At 37.4% G+C, this 18,904-nt stretch overlaps 2 protein-coding genes across 8 annotated transcripts in view; one reads left to right on the top strand and one right to left on the bottom strand.

The window, feature by feature from the left end:
• CC2D2A (coiled-coil and C2 domain containing 2A) overlaps positions 1–4,533 on the top strand; it is a 134,489-nt gene extending 129,956 nt beyond the window's left edge. For 4 of the 7 annotated variants that reach the window (XM_035005273.1, XM_035005271.1, XM_035005270.1 and 1 more), the window contains 3 exons: positions 551–609; positions 2,088–2,265; positions 3,680–4,532. In XM_035005273.1, coding sequence (XP_034861164.1) covers positions 551–609; positions 2,088–2,265; positions 3,680–3,868 — 426 coding nt within the window. In that variant the 3' untranslated portion in view covers positions 3,869–4,532. Of the gene's footprint in view, positions 1–550; positions 794–2,087; positions 2,266–3,679 lie in introns of those variants that run through there. The other 3 variants (XM_035005275.1, XM_035005272.1, XR_004679296.1) reach the window with 3 other exon arrangements.
• A 2,569-nt stretch (positions 4,534–7,102) lies between these two features.
• FBXL5 (F-box and leucine rich repeat protein 5) overlaps positions 7,103–18,904 on the bottom strand; it is a 47,206-nt gene continuing 35,404 nt past the window's right edge. The window contains exons 10-11 of the mRNA XM_035005277.1: positions 14,541–14,689; positions 7,103–7,893 (exon numbers count right to left, since the gene is read on the bottom strand). Of these exons, the coding sequence (XP_034861168.1) occupies positions 7,817–7,893; positions 14,541–14,689 (226 nt within the window). The 3' untranslated portion in view covers positions 7,103–7,816. The remainder of the gene's footprint in view (positions 7,894–14,540; positions 14,690–18,904) is intronic.

Here is an 18,904-nt window from a genome sequence, read left to right as displayed (position 1 = left end):
AGACTTGTCAAATCACTACTTTGTACACCTGAAATTAATGTAATATTGTGTGTCAACTATACTGGAATTAAAAAAAAAAAATTACAAAAAGTTTAGAAAACACCCAAACCAAAACAATACATTGTTTGGGGATACATAAATCTGTAATAAAATCATAAGTACAGTTCATTAACTTGTCTATCTCCACCTCCTGTGTAAACACCAGGAGGGCAGGGATTTTTATTCATGGATATATGCCTATCACCTATAAAAGTGCCTGGCACACAGTAGATACATATTGAATTAAAGTGCTAAAAAACAAATCCAGGTCATAGCTGCTTCTATGATGACAGAGAAAGGAGATGAAATTAAGAACTACACAGCGCTGTAATTTATCTGTGGTACTGTACTTACCGTGGGTCCTGGGTACATTGGTATCCATACTATCCTCTGTGTCTGAAGGAATGTCTCAGATTTCATAATTTTTTTAAAGATTTAGAAAAGAATGGATAGCTATCCAAATTAAGTGTAAGTGATTTCTAGAATTTCTGAACTATTTTCTCTTTTATAGCCAGAAGAACTAATTTACCAGCGCACAGACAAAGCGGCCGCAGCTGAGCTACAAGACAGGTCATATGATACCCATAAATCCACACACAATCTGTCACTGGGAGTGTAATACCAAACTAAACAATTCTCAGCCTGGATCAATAATTTGAGCAATTAAACTTTAATTCATGTTTACAGACAGATACCAAATACAGAGGTGATCTCTAAATCCCACAGCTCAAAGGGAGGCCTTCGCATCAGCATGGTATGGAACAAACACAAGTGACCTCCATTAGTGATAGGTAGTTCCCCCAAAACGTCGCCTCATGAGAGCTCAGCATCATGTTATTATGGGTCTTGTTCAGATGTATCATAATCCCCAGCTTAATTAAATATGCCCCTTTTGTCCAATTAGTGGCTTACTGAGCTTCAGCTGGTTTATAAACCTAACACATGGAGAAGCCTGGTAAGAGTCCCTATAATCATTATAACCCTGTAAAACAAAACTTTACTCTTCCAGTTTTGCAAATGTGGGAACCAAGGTTCAAAGGGGTCAACATTCTTGTTAAGTGTCAGAGGGGGTCTCTGAGCCTGGTCAGATCTTTCTGATTTCAAAGTCTGTGTGTGCCCTTTCTACTGTATCAAGCTGTGTAAAGAGCAGCATGTCAAATACTCAAGAATAAATGTGACCCTTTCTAAGTTAGTATTATTACTAGAAGACTCCAATTTATTCTCAATTTCAAATTTTAAATAAAGCCTTACTGGAGATCCCTATCTAGAACAACTAATTCCCCCAAAAGCCTGCTTCTTCTGATAGTTTCAGAATAATGTGGGTCTATTAACTAGACCATTATTTATTTATCCAATATTGATGAAATGCATGGCAATTCAACCATACTCTTGCTCAGACCATCTTGAAACCCTGAACAAAAATATGTATAATGTGCCAAATGAGAAGGGGATCCTGCAGCTAAGCAGTGGGGAGCTGGCTGGGTCCTCTAAATCTGTGCATTTGGCTAGGGATGCCCAAGAGGCTTTAGAATTGACAGGGTTTCAACTCAAACCCCCGTTTTCCCTGCCATTGTCAAGTCACTCATCCTACCTCAAACTGTCCCCACATAAGTAAAACTGGGACAATATGCCCCTCATAGTCACTGTTAGGATTAAGTAAAAATGAACAGAAAGCATTTTACACAGTACCTGGTAAATAGAGGCTCAATACATGTTAGCTGTTTTCCTTTATTCTGTTTTCAACTTAATTTTTGATATCCTGCTTTGTAGTTAATATGATAGGTATTGGATCTACAGAATGTAAAGCTTAGTGATGATGGATATCCTAAGAACAGTCTTAAGGAAATTCAGAAAAATAATCTTCATAAACAGAAGTCACAGCACAGGGTAAAGAATCAATATGCAGCATTAAAAGCCCTACAAATATTAAGGCTTTCAACATAAACTATGCCTAGTGAACAACTCCACCTGAATCCCCACTGCATATAAACTATCTCTGTTTACAAAAGTCACCCTTGCAAAAAACAGAGCTTCTTTTTTATAAACAGGATTGAAAAAATACTAAAAGAAAAAATCATGGACTGGAGGCCACGCCATCTGACTAGATGGAACAGGTACTGTACCTCCGCTCTACGGCAATTCTTGCCTGTGTTAGAGAGAAATCAAGGAGAAGACATAGAAGATGACCACAGAGCGGAGCTGCTCAAACAGCTGGGAGACTACCGGGTAAGTACAAATAGCTCTCCACTGAGTCTGTGGATTTCATTTCAAATTGGAAATTGCATGGTATTGGATTTTTAAAGAATCCAAGTAACTACTTTGCTCTCCTCAGTACGTAGGTGAAGCAGCAAAAGATGTAACTGAAGGTTCAAATCTCAGTAATTAAGCTATTATTAAACAGCAAAACACCTCTATAAACTGAAAATGCTGTAAGACTATGCAATGAAAAATACCTTTAATAAAATGCATTGCCAAGAGTATTAAATACAACTAAAACATCTGGCTAAATCATATTAGACTCTAAAGGTGAAACCAACCACTCCTCATCAGTTTTAAGGAGATGATTTTATACTAATTGCTTTTCAGTGCTAAGAAAAATTCTCGTAAGTCCTCTCCACTGTCTGTCAGGAGTGCTGTATGGATAATAAAACCTAGAAAGCAGTCTCAAATTAAGACAGTAAGCCTTGTTGGCTGAACAGGGTGAAGTCAAGTTGGACATTTAATACTATTCACGGACTAAAACTAGGTTTTCAGGGGCACCTGGGTGGCTCAGTTGGTTGAGTCTGACTCTCAGTTTCAGCTCAGGTCTTGATCTCAGGGTCCTGGGATCGACCCCCCACATTGGGCTCCCAGCTCAGTAGGGAGTCTGAAGATTCTCTCCCTCTGCACCCCCCCCACTTGTTCTCTCTAAATAATCTTAAAAAAAAAAACTAGGATTTCAGCTAGGATGTCTTCAAGTAACAAAAAACTTAATTCAAACAGCCCTGAGCAATAAAAAGAATTTATTGGTTTATTTGAGGAAAAGTCAGAGGTGAGTAGCTATCAGAGCTGTACCACTCTTCCGTTAAGTCTTCCCACTTGCCCTCCTCTGTGTGATGGCACTGTCCTCAGGCTTTTTTCATGGAACCAAATGGCTGGAACAGCTCCAGGCAGGACTCACATCTGCACACATACTGTCCAAAGCAGGAGAGCGTTATCTGTGTGCCATCATTCCTAGCAAGTTTCCTGGGATTCACTTTGATCACACGCCCATCCCTATAGATCAGTCACTGTGGCCATAGGGATAGAACACATTGATTAGGATTAATCCAGATCCCTAGAATTACATGGGTTACTATGCAAACTAGGGACTATTAGGCAGAGGGAAGGGAATAGTGGAGGGTGGCTGGGTGCTAACAGCTGTCTTATACACCAAGTCAATATGCTAGCAACTGAACAAAAAAGACATTTGGCCCCTCTCCATTTTCTGTATTGCTAATACATAGCTGAAGAGAAAAGCAGAACTAAATAAATGACTTCAAGATGCAGAAGGAAGACAAGAATATTAAGAATTGCGTATGTTTAAACATGGAGGAAAAAATACAATGAAATCCTCAAGCTTCACTAATGACTACAAATCTTGGTTGTTTTTTCCCTTCAGTTCTCTGGATTTCCCCTTCACATGCCCTATTCTGAACTGAAACCTTTAATTGAAGAAGTGTATAGCACTGGAGTACATAATATTGATGTTCCTAACGTTGAATTTGCTTTAGCTGTATATATCCACCCATACCCCAAAAATGTTTTGTCTGTTTGGATTTATGTTGCCTCCCTTATACGCAACAGGTAATTTTTTCATTGTATTTTTGTATCATGTAAAAAATGTAATTAAGGTATGAGAATATTTTTGTGATATTGATCATATTAGAAGAAATTATTTGTAAATAATGAAATAAAATTATCATTATTTTCAAAATAAGTGTTACTTACTAGTCTGCCTTACCTCTTGCCACTCTGACCCCACATTTAATCAAGGCTACCCAGAGTTCCTCCTCACACTAAGAGCTCCCTACCTCTATGCCTTTGTACTTACCTTCTGCTTGGAATGCCCTCCTTCTTTGTCTGTCCAGCAGAATACCCATCATACTTTTAAGAACCAGCAAAATAAACAACTTCTCTTGGGGCAGGAACAACTTTGCGATATAAAATTTTTAACATCAAATACCTCATAAGACCTTATCCTATAGAAATACTGAGCAAACATGTACATGTACACAAATGTGCCCATATATACACACACATACTCCTATTGAAACAATATAGTATGGGGGGGGAGGGGGGAGTATGTTTAAACATTCACCAAAAGGGAAGTCGTTTAAAAAATTAAGCCATTGCTATGGACTAAATGTTTGTGTCTCCCACAAAATTCTTATCTCGAGACCCAAATCCCCTATGTAATGGTATTTGGAGATGGGTCCTTCAGGAGGCAATTAGGTTGTGAGAGTGGAGGCCCTGTGTTGGGATGAATGCCACTGTCAGAAGAGACAGGAGAGAGTTGGCTTCCTTCCTTTAGGCTATGTGTGGATGAAGAGATGGCCCTCTGCAAATCAGAAAGACAGCTCTCACCTGAAACCACATCTGCCAGCACCTTATCCCTTGACTTCCCAGCCTCCAGATAAAGGAGAAATAAATGTTTGCTGTTTAAGCCACCCAGTGTATGGTATTCTGTTAGAGCAGCCTAAACAGACTAAGACAAACACTGGTACTACCATACAAGCCATTAAAAGGCATTAAATATATGTGCTAACATGGAAAGATGTACACAAAACAGAAATACATAAAGCAGGATTTCTTAACAGAAGCACTACTGACATTTTGGGCCAAGTAATTTTTTTTTTTTTTTGGAGGGCTGACCTGTTCATTAGAGGATATTTGGCAGCATCCCTGACCTCTACCCACTAGATGTCAGTGACATCCTTTCCCTCTGCCAAACTGTGACGACCAAAATGTTTCCAGACATTGTCTAATAATGTCCTCTACGGGATAAACTGACTCCAGCTGAGAACCAGTGATATAGATGGAGTATGATCTCACTTAAAAAAAAACAAAACATAAAACCAGAGGGACCAAATTAAGGAAAAACATTCACCTTTTACTTTATTCCCTTTGCCTTCCTCTATCAGATTATATTACAATTATGTGTTTGCATGCCTCTGATACCTCAACTATGAACTCTTCGTCAAGGGAGACTTCAAGGACTGACATGTAACAGTCATTACCAGGCAATACCCCATCATTACAAGGTATCCATGGATGAGTTACTTAACCTCCCTGCTACTTATTTTCCCCATATATAGGATCAGAATGATCACATTACTTACTTCCTCTCACTGTTTAAACAAGTCAGTATATGTAAGTATAGGTACTTAGAACACTGTCCAGTGCTGAGCACCTGATGTCAGGCACCCCAAGGCAGTTCACATAACTTGTATTTTATTCTAAGAATGAACAGTTCCAAAAATTCATTAAATCAATCACAAAACCCAAGATAAATTTAAATCAAGTATTTACAGTGTTTCATCAAATACTAACTATACCCCAAAGTTAATGTATAAAAATTAAATGTAAATTATGTTGTCGATCTCCCCATGCAACTAGAGAGTGGAAAAACAGTGAGTCTCCACAGGACGATGTGCTGACACACCCAAGTCCATGTAGTTCGGGACTGCCAGGTCCTATTTAATGGTTTGCTACTATCAAGCAGCACAGGACAAAGCAAAAGGGAGGCACCTCAATCACCTGGTACCCCTGAGGATACCCCGCTCAAATTAGTTAAAAGAAAAACATTTAAGTCAACTCCTGAAACATCATTGAATCATTATCAGAATGTCTCCCCCAAAAATATTATACTGTTTTGTGACTACATGGAGGATAAACTTGAGTCCTCACTTGATGACTCAGGGCCAGGAGTCCGGACGAGTAATTTTACTCACAATTCACGTAAATACAGATAAGATGAAGTATGGGGTTGGATGGACTCACTCCAGAAGAATTCCTGTAGTATGTTTTCTTAAAAATAGCCCCTGATGTGAACTTTCCAAATAAACTTTATTAAACACGGAAATAAAAACACAGTAACTACAAGAAAATCAACCTTACAAAATAAAACTTCAGACCCCGTTAAGTGCTCACTAAGCTTAAATTTCCTTTCAAGTTCTCTAAGGGATCAAGAAATCATTTCTTACTTTGTGCTTAGGCCAGACTTTTAAAGGAGGCCCGCTGCCACAGTACCACAAAAGCCGTGACTACTTACACCTAAGAGGTACAGGTTCAAAAGGTAAGACGGTCTGTTCACACAGCTGCCTTGTCCTACATGCAAGAAACATTCTGCAAGTTCAACCATGACACGACGAGAGAACCCTGACAGGAGGCAACACTTCAGAGAGAGCCATTAAGAAAGGCGCCCCCACCCCAGACTTGGGTCTCCCCTGCAGTGTTTAATTCAAATATTAGTGAGACTTAAGACATAGGTCGATTCTCCCTGTTCAGATTCTCATCAAATGAGTCTTCCTTCATCTTTAGAAAGCTCTGTCTCAAACAAAGTTTTCTCTTAGCCTGAACTAAAATCTGCTTACCTGTAGTTTGTCCCTTTCCTACTCCTATCCCTCAACAAAACAAACAAGAATACCTGGGACCACCAGTAACAAGACTGCAAGATTAATTCCTCTTCCACAGCCTTGCATGCATTTCCAGAAGTAGATGGTGTGCTGCCAACTCTTCTCTTCCGGACATAAAATTATATATAGCATTACCTAAAACTGATTCAATATGTGCCTTTCTGAACGATAGGTCCCCACTCCCACTGTCTCTTCACACAGCAATGAAGACAGGCATACACATTCAAATTCTGACTACTGCACAATTAATCTCAAAAAAGACAATTCAGCTCAACAAAATTAGGTATCTGTCTAAATTGCCAGGATCATGATTTCATAGGAGCTCTAAAGAAAATATTTAGACCTATTTTACGCTAACATAAACCTGAATTGAGATTTCTAATGAAATCAAAACACCAAAAAAATTATTTGGTAAAGTCCTCAAAGTAGATTTTATTGATACATTTGTTCAAATGATTGTGGAATTTTTAAAAATCCCTCCCAAATTTGACAATTTAGGGACAGTGGTAGGAACCAGGAGTATCTGAAGAAAGCAAATACAAATACATTGGTACTTTGCTAGCTCACTGAGCTAACACGAAGAAGCCAATTTATTCTATTATCCTAAAGAATCTTATATGTGGGTATGTTTGAATTGGCCCTCTGATAACTGTTCAAACAAAGGAAACATTATGGAAAAAAGACTGGTTTTCAAAATGTGCAATCTTTGAAAATAAAACTTCAAAAATGTATGTTTGAAAAGATCTGCAAAGCTTGGTACAGTGTTTATATATAAAGAGAACCAATAACCCCATTGACTTTAAAACTCAAATTAATCTAAAAAATACTTTAAATGGCATGGCATTAGTGACATTCTTTTCAAAGCATTCCATTTAAAAGAAAACTGCTAAAATTGTTCTCACCCTTATGAAAAGATCTAATCCCTTTCTAAAACAAAAAGATGATTTGCAAGAGAAACAACACTGTACAACTGACTGGTAAATAAAGATTTCTGAGGCTGTAAGAAATGGGGCCAAAACAATCAAGAAGGGATGGTTAACACAAGAAATGTGCTATAAGTAAAGTGCATGAAAGGAAGCCTGCTCAGCTAAATGAAGTAGACAAAGGTCAGGAGTCAAGGGTCATTCGCCAGAGCGGCAGCAGGCTCGAAAACCACACTGCAAATTCTGGCATCCGCTGGCGGTATCGGCATGAGGACCTGTGTAAAAACAGAAAAGTGTGAAAGGAGGAAATTTCTTCGCGATCACATGAAAGAGCTAAGACATTTGACTTTTTTTTACTAGCAATACATTTATAACATAGAAGTAAAATGTCCCAGTGAGTGTATAAAAAATTAGACACAAATACAGCCAACAGCAGCTCTACTTTAACTGGTCCAAAAGCTAAATGAAACAAGAAGGGAAAGAAATAGTTTTTTGGCAACAATCTTACAAAATAAAAATCTAAGACAAAAAGATAACCCACAGAAGCAAGCCTGTCCAGCTAACTTAACAACAGATTTCTTATACTCAGAACATCCTTCCTAGAAATATAATTAAGACAAAAACAGCCCCCTCCGTAGATCAGCTAAGGAACCCAGTATTGAGCAATTATAAAAACATTACAGTCGAAACTTAAATAAACTATATAGACATAGACTGAACATGATTTCCATATCTTTATTTAACAGCTGCAGCCAAAATAAACGGCTAGGGTTAAGTGAAATTATCTTCCAGAATTAAGTATATAATGAATGATTAGCTAAATAAACATACCTAAGACATAATAAAAATTATGACTCATTTACAAAACAAGAATGCAACACTGTGGAGTAACTGACATTTTATCCCATTCACGTTATGCTGCCCAGACACTACATACAAGATCCATTAGGGAACACAACTGAGAATTAGGAATATCAAAGAAGCGATATCATGGCACATAAGCAAACATTAAGTTTTTTGAATGAATCACAGTTTTCATAAAGGCAGGCAAATGTGCAAAAGGATGTTTTAACTATACCGAAGCCTTTCAGTGTGTCTGCACCATGAAGAAACAAAGAGCAGTTAATTCGTTCTTATTCATCAAACAGAACCAAAATCCTTGCATGTGTAATATGTAAGGATCCCATACAAAAAGTACATGAAGTGTCATTTTATAGACGTCAAATGGATTATAACTCAAAACTCATAGTACTCTGATTGATACCTAGTTTAACTCAGAAACTATTTTAAATAAGCTTTGTTTTGTTTTTTAAAGTAGCAGTCCGCTGCAAAAGAAGGCATTTGTGCTAATACCAACATAAGGAAATGGCAACTTGCAATAAAATACACAAAACACTTATTTCCCAGAATCTTCCCTTGTATTCCTGAAACCGCACACACAAAACACTAAGGGCAGACTTCTTAGGATATACAATCCATGAAGTATAATGTTCATGTATTTCAATAAAGAAATGATAATATATCTTTAAGTAAGAAAAGAAACTAATGAACTTTACAAGCATATGTGGGACTGCAACTGGTTAGGACTTCATTTATTTTCAAAAATGTATGTTTAATTTTAAAATAGATGTGATGATGCCTGGGATATGGGGAGCAGGTATGGGAGTGGGCAATGGAAGATGGACCATGCTTTTATAACTGCCAAGGCAAATAATACATGAGGCTTCATTACATTATTCCATGTTTACATGTTTAAAATTTTCCATAACAAAAAGTTTAAAATATTTCAAATATAAAATTAAATTACCAAAAGCCCATTTTTATTTAATCAAAATTAAAACCTGTTCTATCTTAAAAATGAAAAGTTGAATGCCAAATATTTAAAAAATTCACAAAGTAATTTGTTATTAATTTCCCTTAAAATAAGACTCAAGGTTAGTCATCTTAACCAAAATCAAAGTAAAATGTCCTAGTACGTATCATATTTATTAGAAATGTCCTGACAGGGGCGCCTCGGTGGCTCAGTTGTTAAGCATCTGCCTTTGGCTCAGGTCATGATCCCAGGGTCCTGGGATAGAGCCGTGCATCAGGCTCCCTGCTCAGCGGTGAGTATTCTTCTCCCTCTCCCTCTCCCGCTCCCCCTGCTTGTGTTCCCTCTCTCGCTGTGTCTCTGTCAAATAAATAAAATCTTTAAAACCAAAACAAAACAAAAATGTCCTGATAAGGAAACCTGTAGTTTGAAACTCTTCCACTGTCAACCTTTGACCAGGTTTTCCTTCTGAACATATTTTCAGCTTGTTCCTTACACACTACTTAACCCTCCATGCCACCTCTTCTGAGCTTGTCTTTCTGCACCCCTTAAACGCTAGTTCCTGCTCTGCCTGATGATCACCTAGTGCCTCTCTTCAAGACCCAATCCCCTGCCTCGCCACCACTGCCCTGTTGACAGTCAGTCCCTGGGATGAAATGCTTGAACTGGTGGATTTTGCAAAAATCTGTTTCTCAGTATGTAATCCTACTCCAATTTTTAAAAAGGGAGCAATAAGAGCAAAGAGACATGGAGACTTTAGACAATTTTCCAACTAAAACTCCCTTAAGATATTTAAAAATTTCTATATTCCTATTTTTTAAAAGACAGAAAAGTAAGGAAGAAACTTTACACTGAATTCAACAATGACCTGGGAAAAGTCCTAAGTGATGGCTGAAAGCAATGCAAGGGAAGTATGCTACTAATTTTAAGGCAGGAAATATAAGGGAGCCTCAAAGGAGCCAACAGGACCAAGGAAACTACTCTAGAGATTCCTAGCTTCCCAAATATACACAGCTAGTCACCATCCTCCCCAAAAGACAGGCTCAGCAACCTCAGGTCCACCCTGGCCACTCTTTGATCTCAAAGTCTAAAGGATGGTAATAGGGATCACAGGGGAAGAAAAATGCAAGAATAAAATTATGTGTCCCATATTAGGTTGAAAGTAACCCAATCCTGCTTATCTGTCAGCATCTCCTTATTAACATCACAAAACAAATTCCTCACTCATGCGGATATAAAATGTGCCCCCTCCTTCAAATATGCACTAGAATGTCTGAGTTTTAAGTATAGAGTGAAAAGGGTATTTCAAATCAGAAAGTATGATCTATCTAGAGAAGCCTATGAGGACTTAAACAGTAACTATGATACTATCTTAAAACTACAATCCCATCCTAAGGTCAATTTATAGACCAGGTGTCTGAACCTAATAGTCATGAAAGTAGGAGATTTTATACTATTAAAGGCCAGGGGCAAAGCAAAAGTGAAGACAACCACTGTTTCTAACTTAGGTTAGCCTCATAATGTAGAAAACAGTAGAGAACAACAATTTCCAAAAGCATGAAAACTGTAAGCAATGTTAACATCTTAGGCATCATAGAAGGACTGTTCAGAAAAGGGAATAAATGGACAACAGAAAAGTGAGGCAGCATTAGACAGAAACACGACTTAAGATATCTCTTATGTTATTTTGCCAAGTATCTCAAGCAGACAGCTGTGCTTTCATAGACACTGACAACTCAAAAGGCCCTTCCCTTTAAATATTTGACTCATCACCAGCAAATGTCTATCTCAATACAGAACAGAAAATTCAAATGGTTGTAATACATGAGGGCTGAGGGCTAAATTACGTTAAAGAATAATAAAGAAAACAGGAAAACAAAATTGGGCATAATCGTTAAATAAAATTTTTAAATGCACGGTAAAGAAATAAATTTGTAAGAAAGCATTTTTTAAATATTAGATAAAAAGGGCTATAATGTTAACTATAGTTATTTTCCCAAATTTTTATTTTTGATTGACTTGTTTTTCCTGGATTTTAAGTATATTATTTATGCTGTATATCTGCACTTACCTTCACTTACCTTTAATTCCTCTTTAACTTAAATTAGAAACATAAGAGAGCAAATCATCTGAGACTGTGTCACCTCCAGAACTATGAGCTAATCTATCTTAATTCATAAATTATACAGACATTGAAATGCAAATCAGTACAAAAATTTATTTGCTATCATTGTTCAAGTGTTCTTCAGAGCTCCAAAACTATGCAATTCCATTTAACACTTCTTAAATAACGAAGAAGCTTTTAAATGTTATGGCAAAGAAGCTTTCTTTTATGTTTAAATCTTAACTTTATCAATCAAATCACAAATTTAAATGTCACGAGGAAACATTCAGAAGAACAAAACTGGCATTTTTTTAATCAGTGCTTAGTACAGTATCTTGCTCACAGTAGATATTATTTGAATATCTGATACTAACTTCTCTACTAGTGCTTAGGAAACAGGTCATTCTGCTTTACTTATCACTCATTATTTAGTTAATGAATATTGTTTATCAGTATTTACTTCTTTTAGTTAGTAATCTAGTAGCTAACTATACTAAGTTTTTTTTTGACAAATACATTTTTAGTTAAATGTTACCCAAATATTTAAAATATAGTTTGTCACCCATGCTCCCTATTATTCTAAGACCATGTATAAAACATATTAACTACTTTCAGAAAAAATAAAAATAAAAAGGGGGCCCCATAAGCAGTCATTAAATATTTATTGTACAAACTGAGCTGTAGTAAAAGATACTGGATCAGTCGTGTCATCTTGCAAAACTGGATACAATGCAACTTTATTCTAACACTTTCTAGGTTGTCCATATGTCCTTTTAAGGAAAAAGTGCCATCAGAGCATTGCTTTAAGAGCAACTGGCTGGAACTCTGGAATATAAGTTAATATGACAAGTCACCCTATAAACTTTAAAGGATTTCCATTTCCCCAAAATCACGTTTTAAGAAGCTGTAAAAGGAGACTTAATATTGGATTATACAAGCGCTGTCAATTTCCTTTCAAATCTTTCAAAGAAGTCAGATATCTTCATTAAAATTCATTTATTGAAAATTACCACTCATTTATCAAGGAAAAAATCACATTCAACAAAAGGAATGTAGCAGCTCCTTTGAACACTTTAATATTTATATATTCAAAACCAGTTAAGATGGAACGAATTCTAACATCCTAACAAAATGCAAAAGATTAGGTATTTAACTTTATCCCATCACCTAAATTATTTCAAGAAGTTTTCAAAATTACACAAGCAAAACAAGTAGGCAGATCATAAAAATGAACTGAAATCCGATCTCCCCTACCCTGTAACATCTATATACCCAAAAACAAATCTAACAAATTCAGTTGTGATATTCCCACAAGCATAACCTATGCTGAAATCAACTGTAGACAATTCAAGTGCAACATACAAATAAGATGTTTTTCTTATAAAAATAATTGCTTACTAGTTACTTTTCATAATATGTCCTAGAAGCCTTAGGAATTAGGAAGTACAACATTGCACCTACAATGACATAACTGTACATTAAAAAAATCTCCCATCACAAATTTACTGCATCTACCAAAGCAGTAAATGGTTTGTGGAAGCAATCAAACTTTAAGTTTTTGTATGCTTAGCAGGTTGCAACTAAAATGACACTCATTTCACCATTCCTGGGTTATATGCTGAAGGCAAGAGAGAGCAAAGAAATGCTCCTACTTAGTATTGCAACTTCAAGAACAAGGGAGGTCATCTCCTGCGTCACCAGTGTGATGCCGGAAATAAAAGAGCTGCGATCTCCTGTCTCTTTATATGTATTTAAGGAAAATTAATCTCCCAGAAATAGCAATTTGTTAACTTCTCTGCCTACAGGTATGTCATTAAAGAGACCATTCCTCCAGCCTTGGTTCCTTTCAATTGTTCTCCCTGAGAGAAACTCAGGTGATCTTCTTGTCATCTTAAGATAACTTAGGCTTTCAAAGAAAACAGTATATGGTGTAAAAAGACAGGTGCATAGTAGAATCTGAACCATGTAAATGTTTCTCCAGTTATAAATACAGGGGATTGATTTGCTTACTAATAACTGAGAAGCTTTTTGTGCTTCTAGAAACTTCAGTCTCTACCAGGACTATCAAAAGCCCAAAAGGGTACTGAATGTACCTTGAAAAAACATATGCAACAAGCCCACTGCAGGGTAGGGATAGGTTTAAGAACAAAACAATCAATAAATACTTATCCAATGATTGTTATAAGTAAGTTCAGGAATCAATCTCCAAAATACTGTAGGAATTTTAGTCATGTCTAAAGCATCTCAGCCTCTTCCCCAGTACTACACACCCATCCCCCTCAATCTTCCATGAAACTGATTTGAAACCAGACCCAGGATCCCCAATAAGTTCACATTACCAAAGTCCTCCCTTCTCAACTGCATTTTTTTTTAAAGTTGTGTTACAAGAAAACTGAGTCATCATCCCTAAGAAACTGGTGTATCTAGAACATCAATACTGCTAAATTGTTAATGAATGCTATATACACTCTAGAAGAATTTCCCAAAATTTTGTAAGAATTTTAGTATTTCTAGGGGTCCCTGGGTGGCTCAGTTGGTTAAGTTGGTTAAGCAGCTGCCTTCGGCTCAGGTCATGATCTCAGGGTCCTGGGACTGAGTCCCACGTCAGGCTCCCTGCTCAGTGGGGAGTCTGCTTCTCACTCTCCCTCTGACCCTCCCTGCTGCTCCTTCTCTCGCTCTCAAACAAATAAATAAAATCTTAAAAAAAAAAAAAGAACTTTAGTATTTTCACAACTTGCCATTTGAGAATTTATTAAACTATTACATATCTCAAAAATCTGGAATATATATTTGAAATACCTATCTGAAAGAAAAACTTACCTTTACAGAAGCTAATTAATGAAAACATACATGATTTTTAAATTTTATCAAATGTAAAGAATCACCTCTGAAAGTGAAAAAGTTCGGTAATTAGCTAGACAATTAAATAGAAACCCTAAGAATAAAGAAAACTGTCAAAAATTTTTAAATCCATTCCTTCAAGTCATCTCGTTATGAAAAGGCATTACCGTTAATGTTGTCACAGTAGTAAAAGTATTCATCGTTTAGAGAAGGACATGCCGAAACCAAATCCTGTAGGCCTGCACCAGTTACAGCCAGACAACCAGAGAGATTAAGGCGCTCCAAACAAGGCAGCCCTCCTCCCAGAGTCAAAACCCTGTGCAAGAGAAGCAATCCAACAATTAGAATATACTGAGCTATGAAAATTTATATATTCCTATGGCCCACTGGACCACTATTAACAAATCTGTCAATTTGGTAATGAGAAAATTCAAGAATTCCTATGAAACATGGCAACTCACCTCATCCTTAGGCAGCAATACATTTAACTGAGAAAAACTTCCTACATTTTTCCTAAGGACATTCAATAAACAAGTCTATAAAATTTCTCTTTGTAAGAAATTACAGCAACTCGGGGCGCCTGGGTGGCTCAGTTGGTTAAGCGACTGCCTTCGGCTCAGGTCACGATCCTGGAGTCCCGGGATCGAGTCCCACATCAGGCTCCCTGCTTGGCGGGGAGTCTGCCTCTCTCTCTGACCCTCCCCCCTCTCATGCTCTCTGTCTCTCATTCTCTCTCTCTCTCTCAAATAAATAAATCTTTAAAAAAAAAAAAAAAGAAATTACAGCAACTCAATCCTTAGAAGTACTGAATCTTGGAATTGTAATCATTCTCCTACAGGTTGTCTAAGTGAAAATTATCAAGAAAATTACTGACTAGTTTTGTCAGTTCCTCAGAGTTAGAGCTAGCATATGATCCAACACATCCTCTCCTAGGTGTACACCCAAGAGAACTGAAAACATATGTTCACATGATAACTTGCAAACAAATACTCATTGCAGCTTCATTCATAATAGCCAAAAGTGGAAACAACCCAAATTTCAATTAATTAAAATGAGTGGATAAATAAGCATTAAACAGCCATAAAGTACTGATACATGCTACCACATGGATTAACTTGAAAACATATGCTACGTGAAAAAAGCCAGACACAAAAGGCCACATATTGTATGATTCTATTTAGATGAAATATCCAAAATAGGCAGAATAGGCATAGAGACAGAAAGCAGACTGGTAGTTGCCAGGGGCTGGGGGCAAAGAGGAATGAGGAGTAACTGCTAAAGAGTAGAGGGTTTCCTTATGGTATGATGAAAATGTTTCTGAATCAGTGGTGACGCTTGCCAACCTTGTAAATCTACTGAAACCACTGATTTGTATACTTCAAAAGGATGAACTTAATGGTAAGTGAATTACATGTCAGTAAAAAATGAAAACCTAATGGTGTATCCTAGAAGAATAAAAACATTAATATAAATAGATAAAATGAGAAGTTAGCTAAAATGACAATGGCAGAGCTGAAAAATATCAAGAACAAAATTAAGAACATCAATTTTCTATACAATATTTAAAGCAATATTACAACAGCAAAACTGTGAAAACTGGAACAGTCGATCTTAAAAGGGACGTCAAGAGACTAACAATACAGTAAGTTTAGTTAAAAAAATTAACATGATTGTACAGGTACGTGAAAATTAGGAAGTTAAGTAAAACTGATATCTAAAAACTATGGAAATATTTATATAATCCGTAAAGGATTGCTGACTAGCAAAGACTAGGAGGGGACATTTTAAAGTTTTGTAACTACATGTTTAAAAGAAGAAATTGATCTATTAAAAACAACTTATCAGGGCATGTGGGTAGCTCAGTCGGTTGAATGTCTGACTCCTGATTTTGGCTCAGGTCATGATCTCAGGGTTGTGGGATCATATCCAGCATCAGGCTCCAGGCTCAGCGGGGAGTCTGCTTGGGATTCTCTCTCTCCCTCTGCCCCTCCCCTCTGCTTGTGCTCGCTCGCTCTCTCCCCTCTCTCTCAAATAAATAATTCTTAAAAAAAACAAATAAAAACAATCAAAACCCCAAGTCCCAAGGAAGATTTAAATGCATACTTCCCCTTACATTTTGACTGAAAAGAAAAATTAGTTAAACTGATTTTAAATTTTTTTTTTTAAATCATAAATTTCCTTGTCCATCTCTTCAGATTTCTAATTAACAACAGTGGCAGTTCAGAACCTCCCCCGGTGGCTTGACTGAGCCACAGCATTTAGAGACAGTGGTCTTTAAAGAAGACATTATAAGGTTTAAAGTTAATTCTTTTTTTCCTATAAAGCTGAATACCTCATAATAAGAAATAGAACAGCCTTTAAAAAGTGGTCTGGGGCACGTGGGTGGCTCAGCTGGCTAAGCCTCCGACTCTTGATCTCAGCTCAGGTCTTAATCTCAGGGCCATGAGTTCAAGACCCTCACTGGGCTCTACCCTGGACATGGAGTCTACTTAAAAAAAAAAAAAAGTGGTCCTGGGCACCTGGGTGGCTCAGTCAGTTGAGTGGACTCTTGATTTCAGCTCAGGTCAGGATCTCAGCATCATGAAATCGAGCCCAGCACTGGGCTCCATGCTTAGTATGGTGTTTGCTTGAGATTCTCTTCTCTCTCTCTCCCTCTCCCTGCTCCTCTCCCCACTCAAGTGCACACACTCTCTCACTCTAAATAAATAAAATCTTTTTTTTTTAAAGATTTATCTATTCACTTTGAGACAGAGAGTGTGTGAACAGGGTGGGAGTGGGGGAGGTGCAAAGGGAGAGAAAATCTCAAGTAGACTCCCAGCTGAGTGCAGAGCCCGATCTCATGACCCTGAGATTGTGACCTGAACCAAAAATCAAGAGTTGGACGCTCAACCGACTGAGCCACCCAGGCGCCCCTAAATTAATAAAATCTTAAGGAAAGGGCGCCTGGGTGGCTCAGATGGTTAAGCGTCTGCCTTCGGCTCAGGTCGTGATCCCAGGGTCCTGGGATCGAGTCCCCCATCGGGCTTCCCGCTCCTTGGGAGCCTGCTTCTCCCTCTGTTTCTCTCTGTCTCTCATGAATAAATAAATAAAATCTTTAAAAAAAAAAAAATCTTAAGGAAAAAAAAAGTGGTCTGAAAGATCTCAGAAGCTAACTTCAACACAGAGACTGCTCCATTTCCTAAAATTTAAGAATTTTCAGCACACTGAGGACAGACTGCATGGAATATAGAACTTCTTTTCACAGTGTACTTCAAGAAACCACTTGTGCAAGGCACTGACCTCAATGAGCTTAATGGGAAATCAAACAAATCAAAAATAAATATGCAATTATAATACCATATGATGGTCTCCTGGGAACATACAGAAGGGTATTGATGGGGGAGAGAAGGGGAGTCCAAAAAGGTTTCCTATAAGAAGTTTTTTGTTTTGTTTTAAGATTTCTTATTTATTTGACACAGAGAGTGAGAGAGAGCACAAGCAGCAGGAGCGGCAGGCAGAGGGAGAGGGAGAAGCAGGCTCCCCATGGAGCAGGGAGGCCGACTCTCGGGCTCGATCCCAGGACCCTGGGATCATGACCTGAGCTGAAGGCAGACACTTAACTGAGCCACCCAGGAGCCCCAAGAAGGGACATTTAAACTGTGACAGAAACGAACAGAAGTTAGCCAATAAATGTATGTTACAGACAGTGCAAATACAGATGTCTAAAGATGAGAAATATGGCACCTTGAAGGAAGAGAAAATAGTGGAGTATGGCTAGAGAAAGGATGGCTCTGTGGGTGGGTGTGTGTTTGTGACATTTATCTGTTTATTGTCTTTTTTTTGGCAGGGGTGAGAATATGACCAGGTAAAAATTTAGAGAGTTAAGAAGATAACAAGATATATAAAGATATATATATATCAACTACAGAAGTAATAAGCAAGGGCCAAGAATTCGGACCTAACCAAACTGCAACAAAACTCACTGAAAGGTTTAGATAGAAGAGTAATTGCAAGTAAAAAAAATGCATCCTAGGAAGATCACTCTTCTACCTTTTATCACCAATGCCCAAGTATGTCAGGCACAAGCCTAAACAGTAAAATGCAAGATTAGTAAAATACAGGTTCTGCCCTCAACTAGGGAAAGAAACATTAAACAAAGTATTGACAATACATGCAATAAGAAAAAAAAAGTTATAGAAATATTTACAAGTTATAGAAATATTACAGAGCAGGGAATGATTCAAAAGTAGTCATCTTTAAAGAAAAAGAACAAAATCCAGAATTCAACAATGTATAATTCACACTATCTGGTATCAAAGACATTCAAAGAATCAGGAAAAAATCAATCAACAGAAACAGACCAATAAATGACAATGATGGGATTAGTAAACAATGACTTTAAAAAAATGCATACAAACCCTGGAGCAAACACTAAATACATGAAGTACTAGCCAACAGAAGAAATAAAACAAGAGGGCGCCTGGGTGGCTCAGTTGGTTAAGCGACTGCCTTCGGCTCAGGTCATGATCCTGGAGTCCCTGGATCGAGTCCC

The sequence above is a fragment of the Mirounga leonina genome, unplaced genomic scaffold (genome assembly GCF_011800145.1).
Source record: "Mirounga leonina isolate KUSES-001 unplaced genomic scaffold, KU_Mleo_1.0 Mir_129, whole genome shotgun sequence".
Taxonomy (NCBI): Eukaryota; Metazoa; Chordata; class Mammalia; order Carnivora; family Phocidae; genus Mirounga; species Mirounga leonina.
This window is presented reverse-complemented; position numbering and strand designations above follow the sequence as displayed.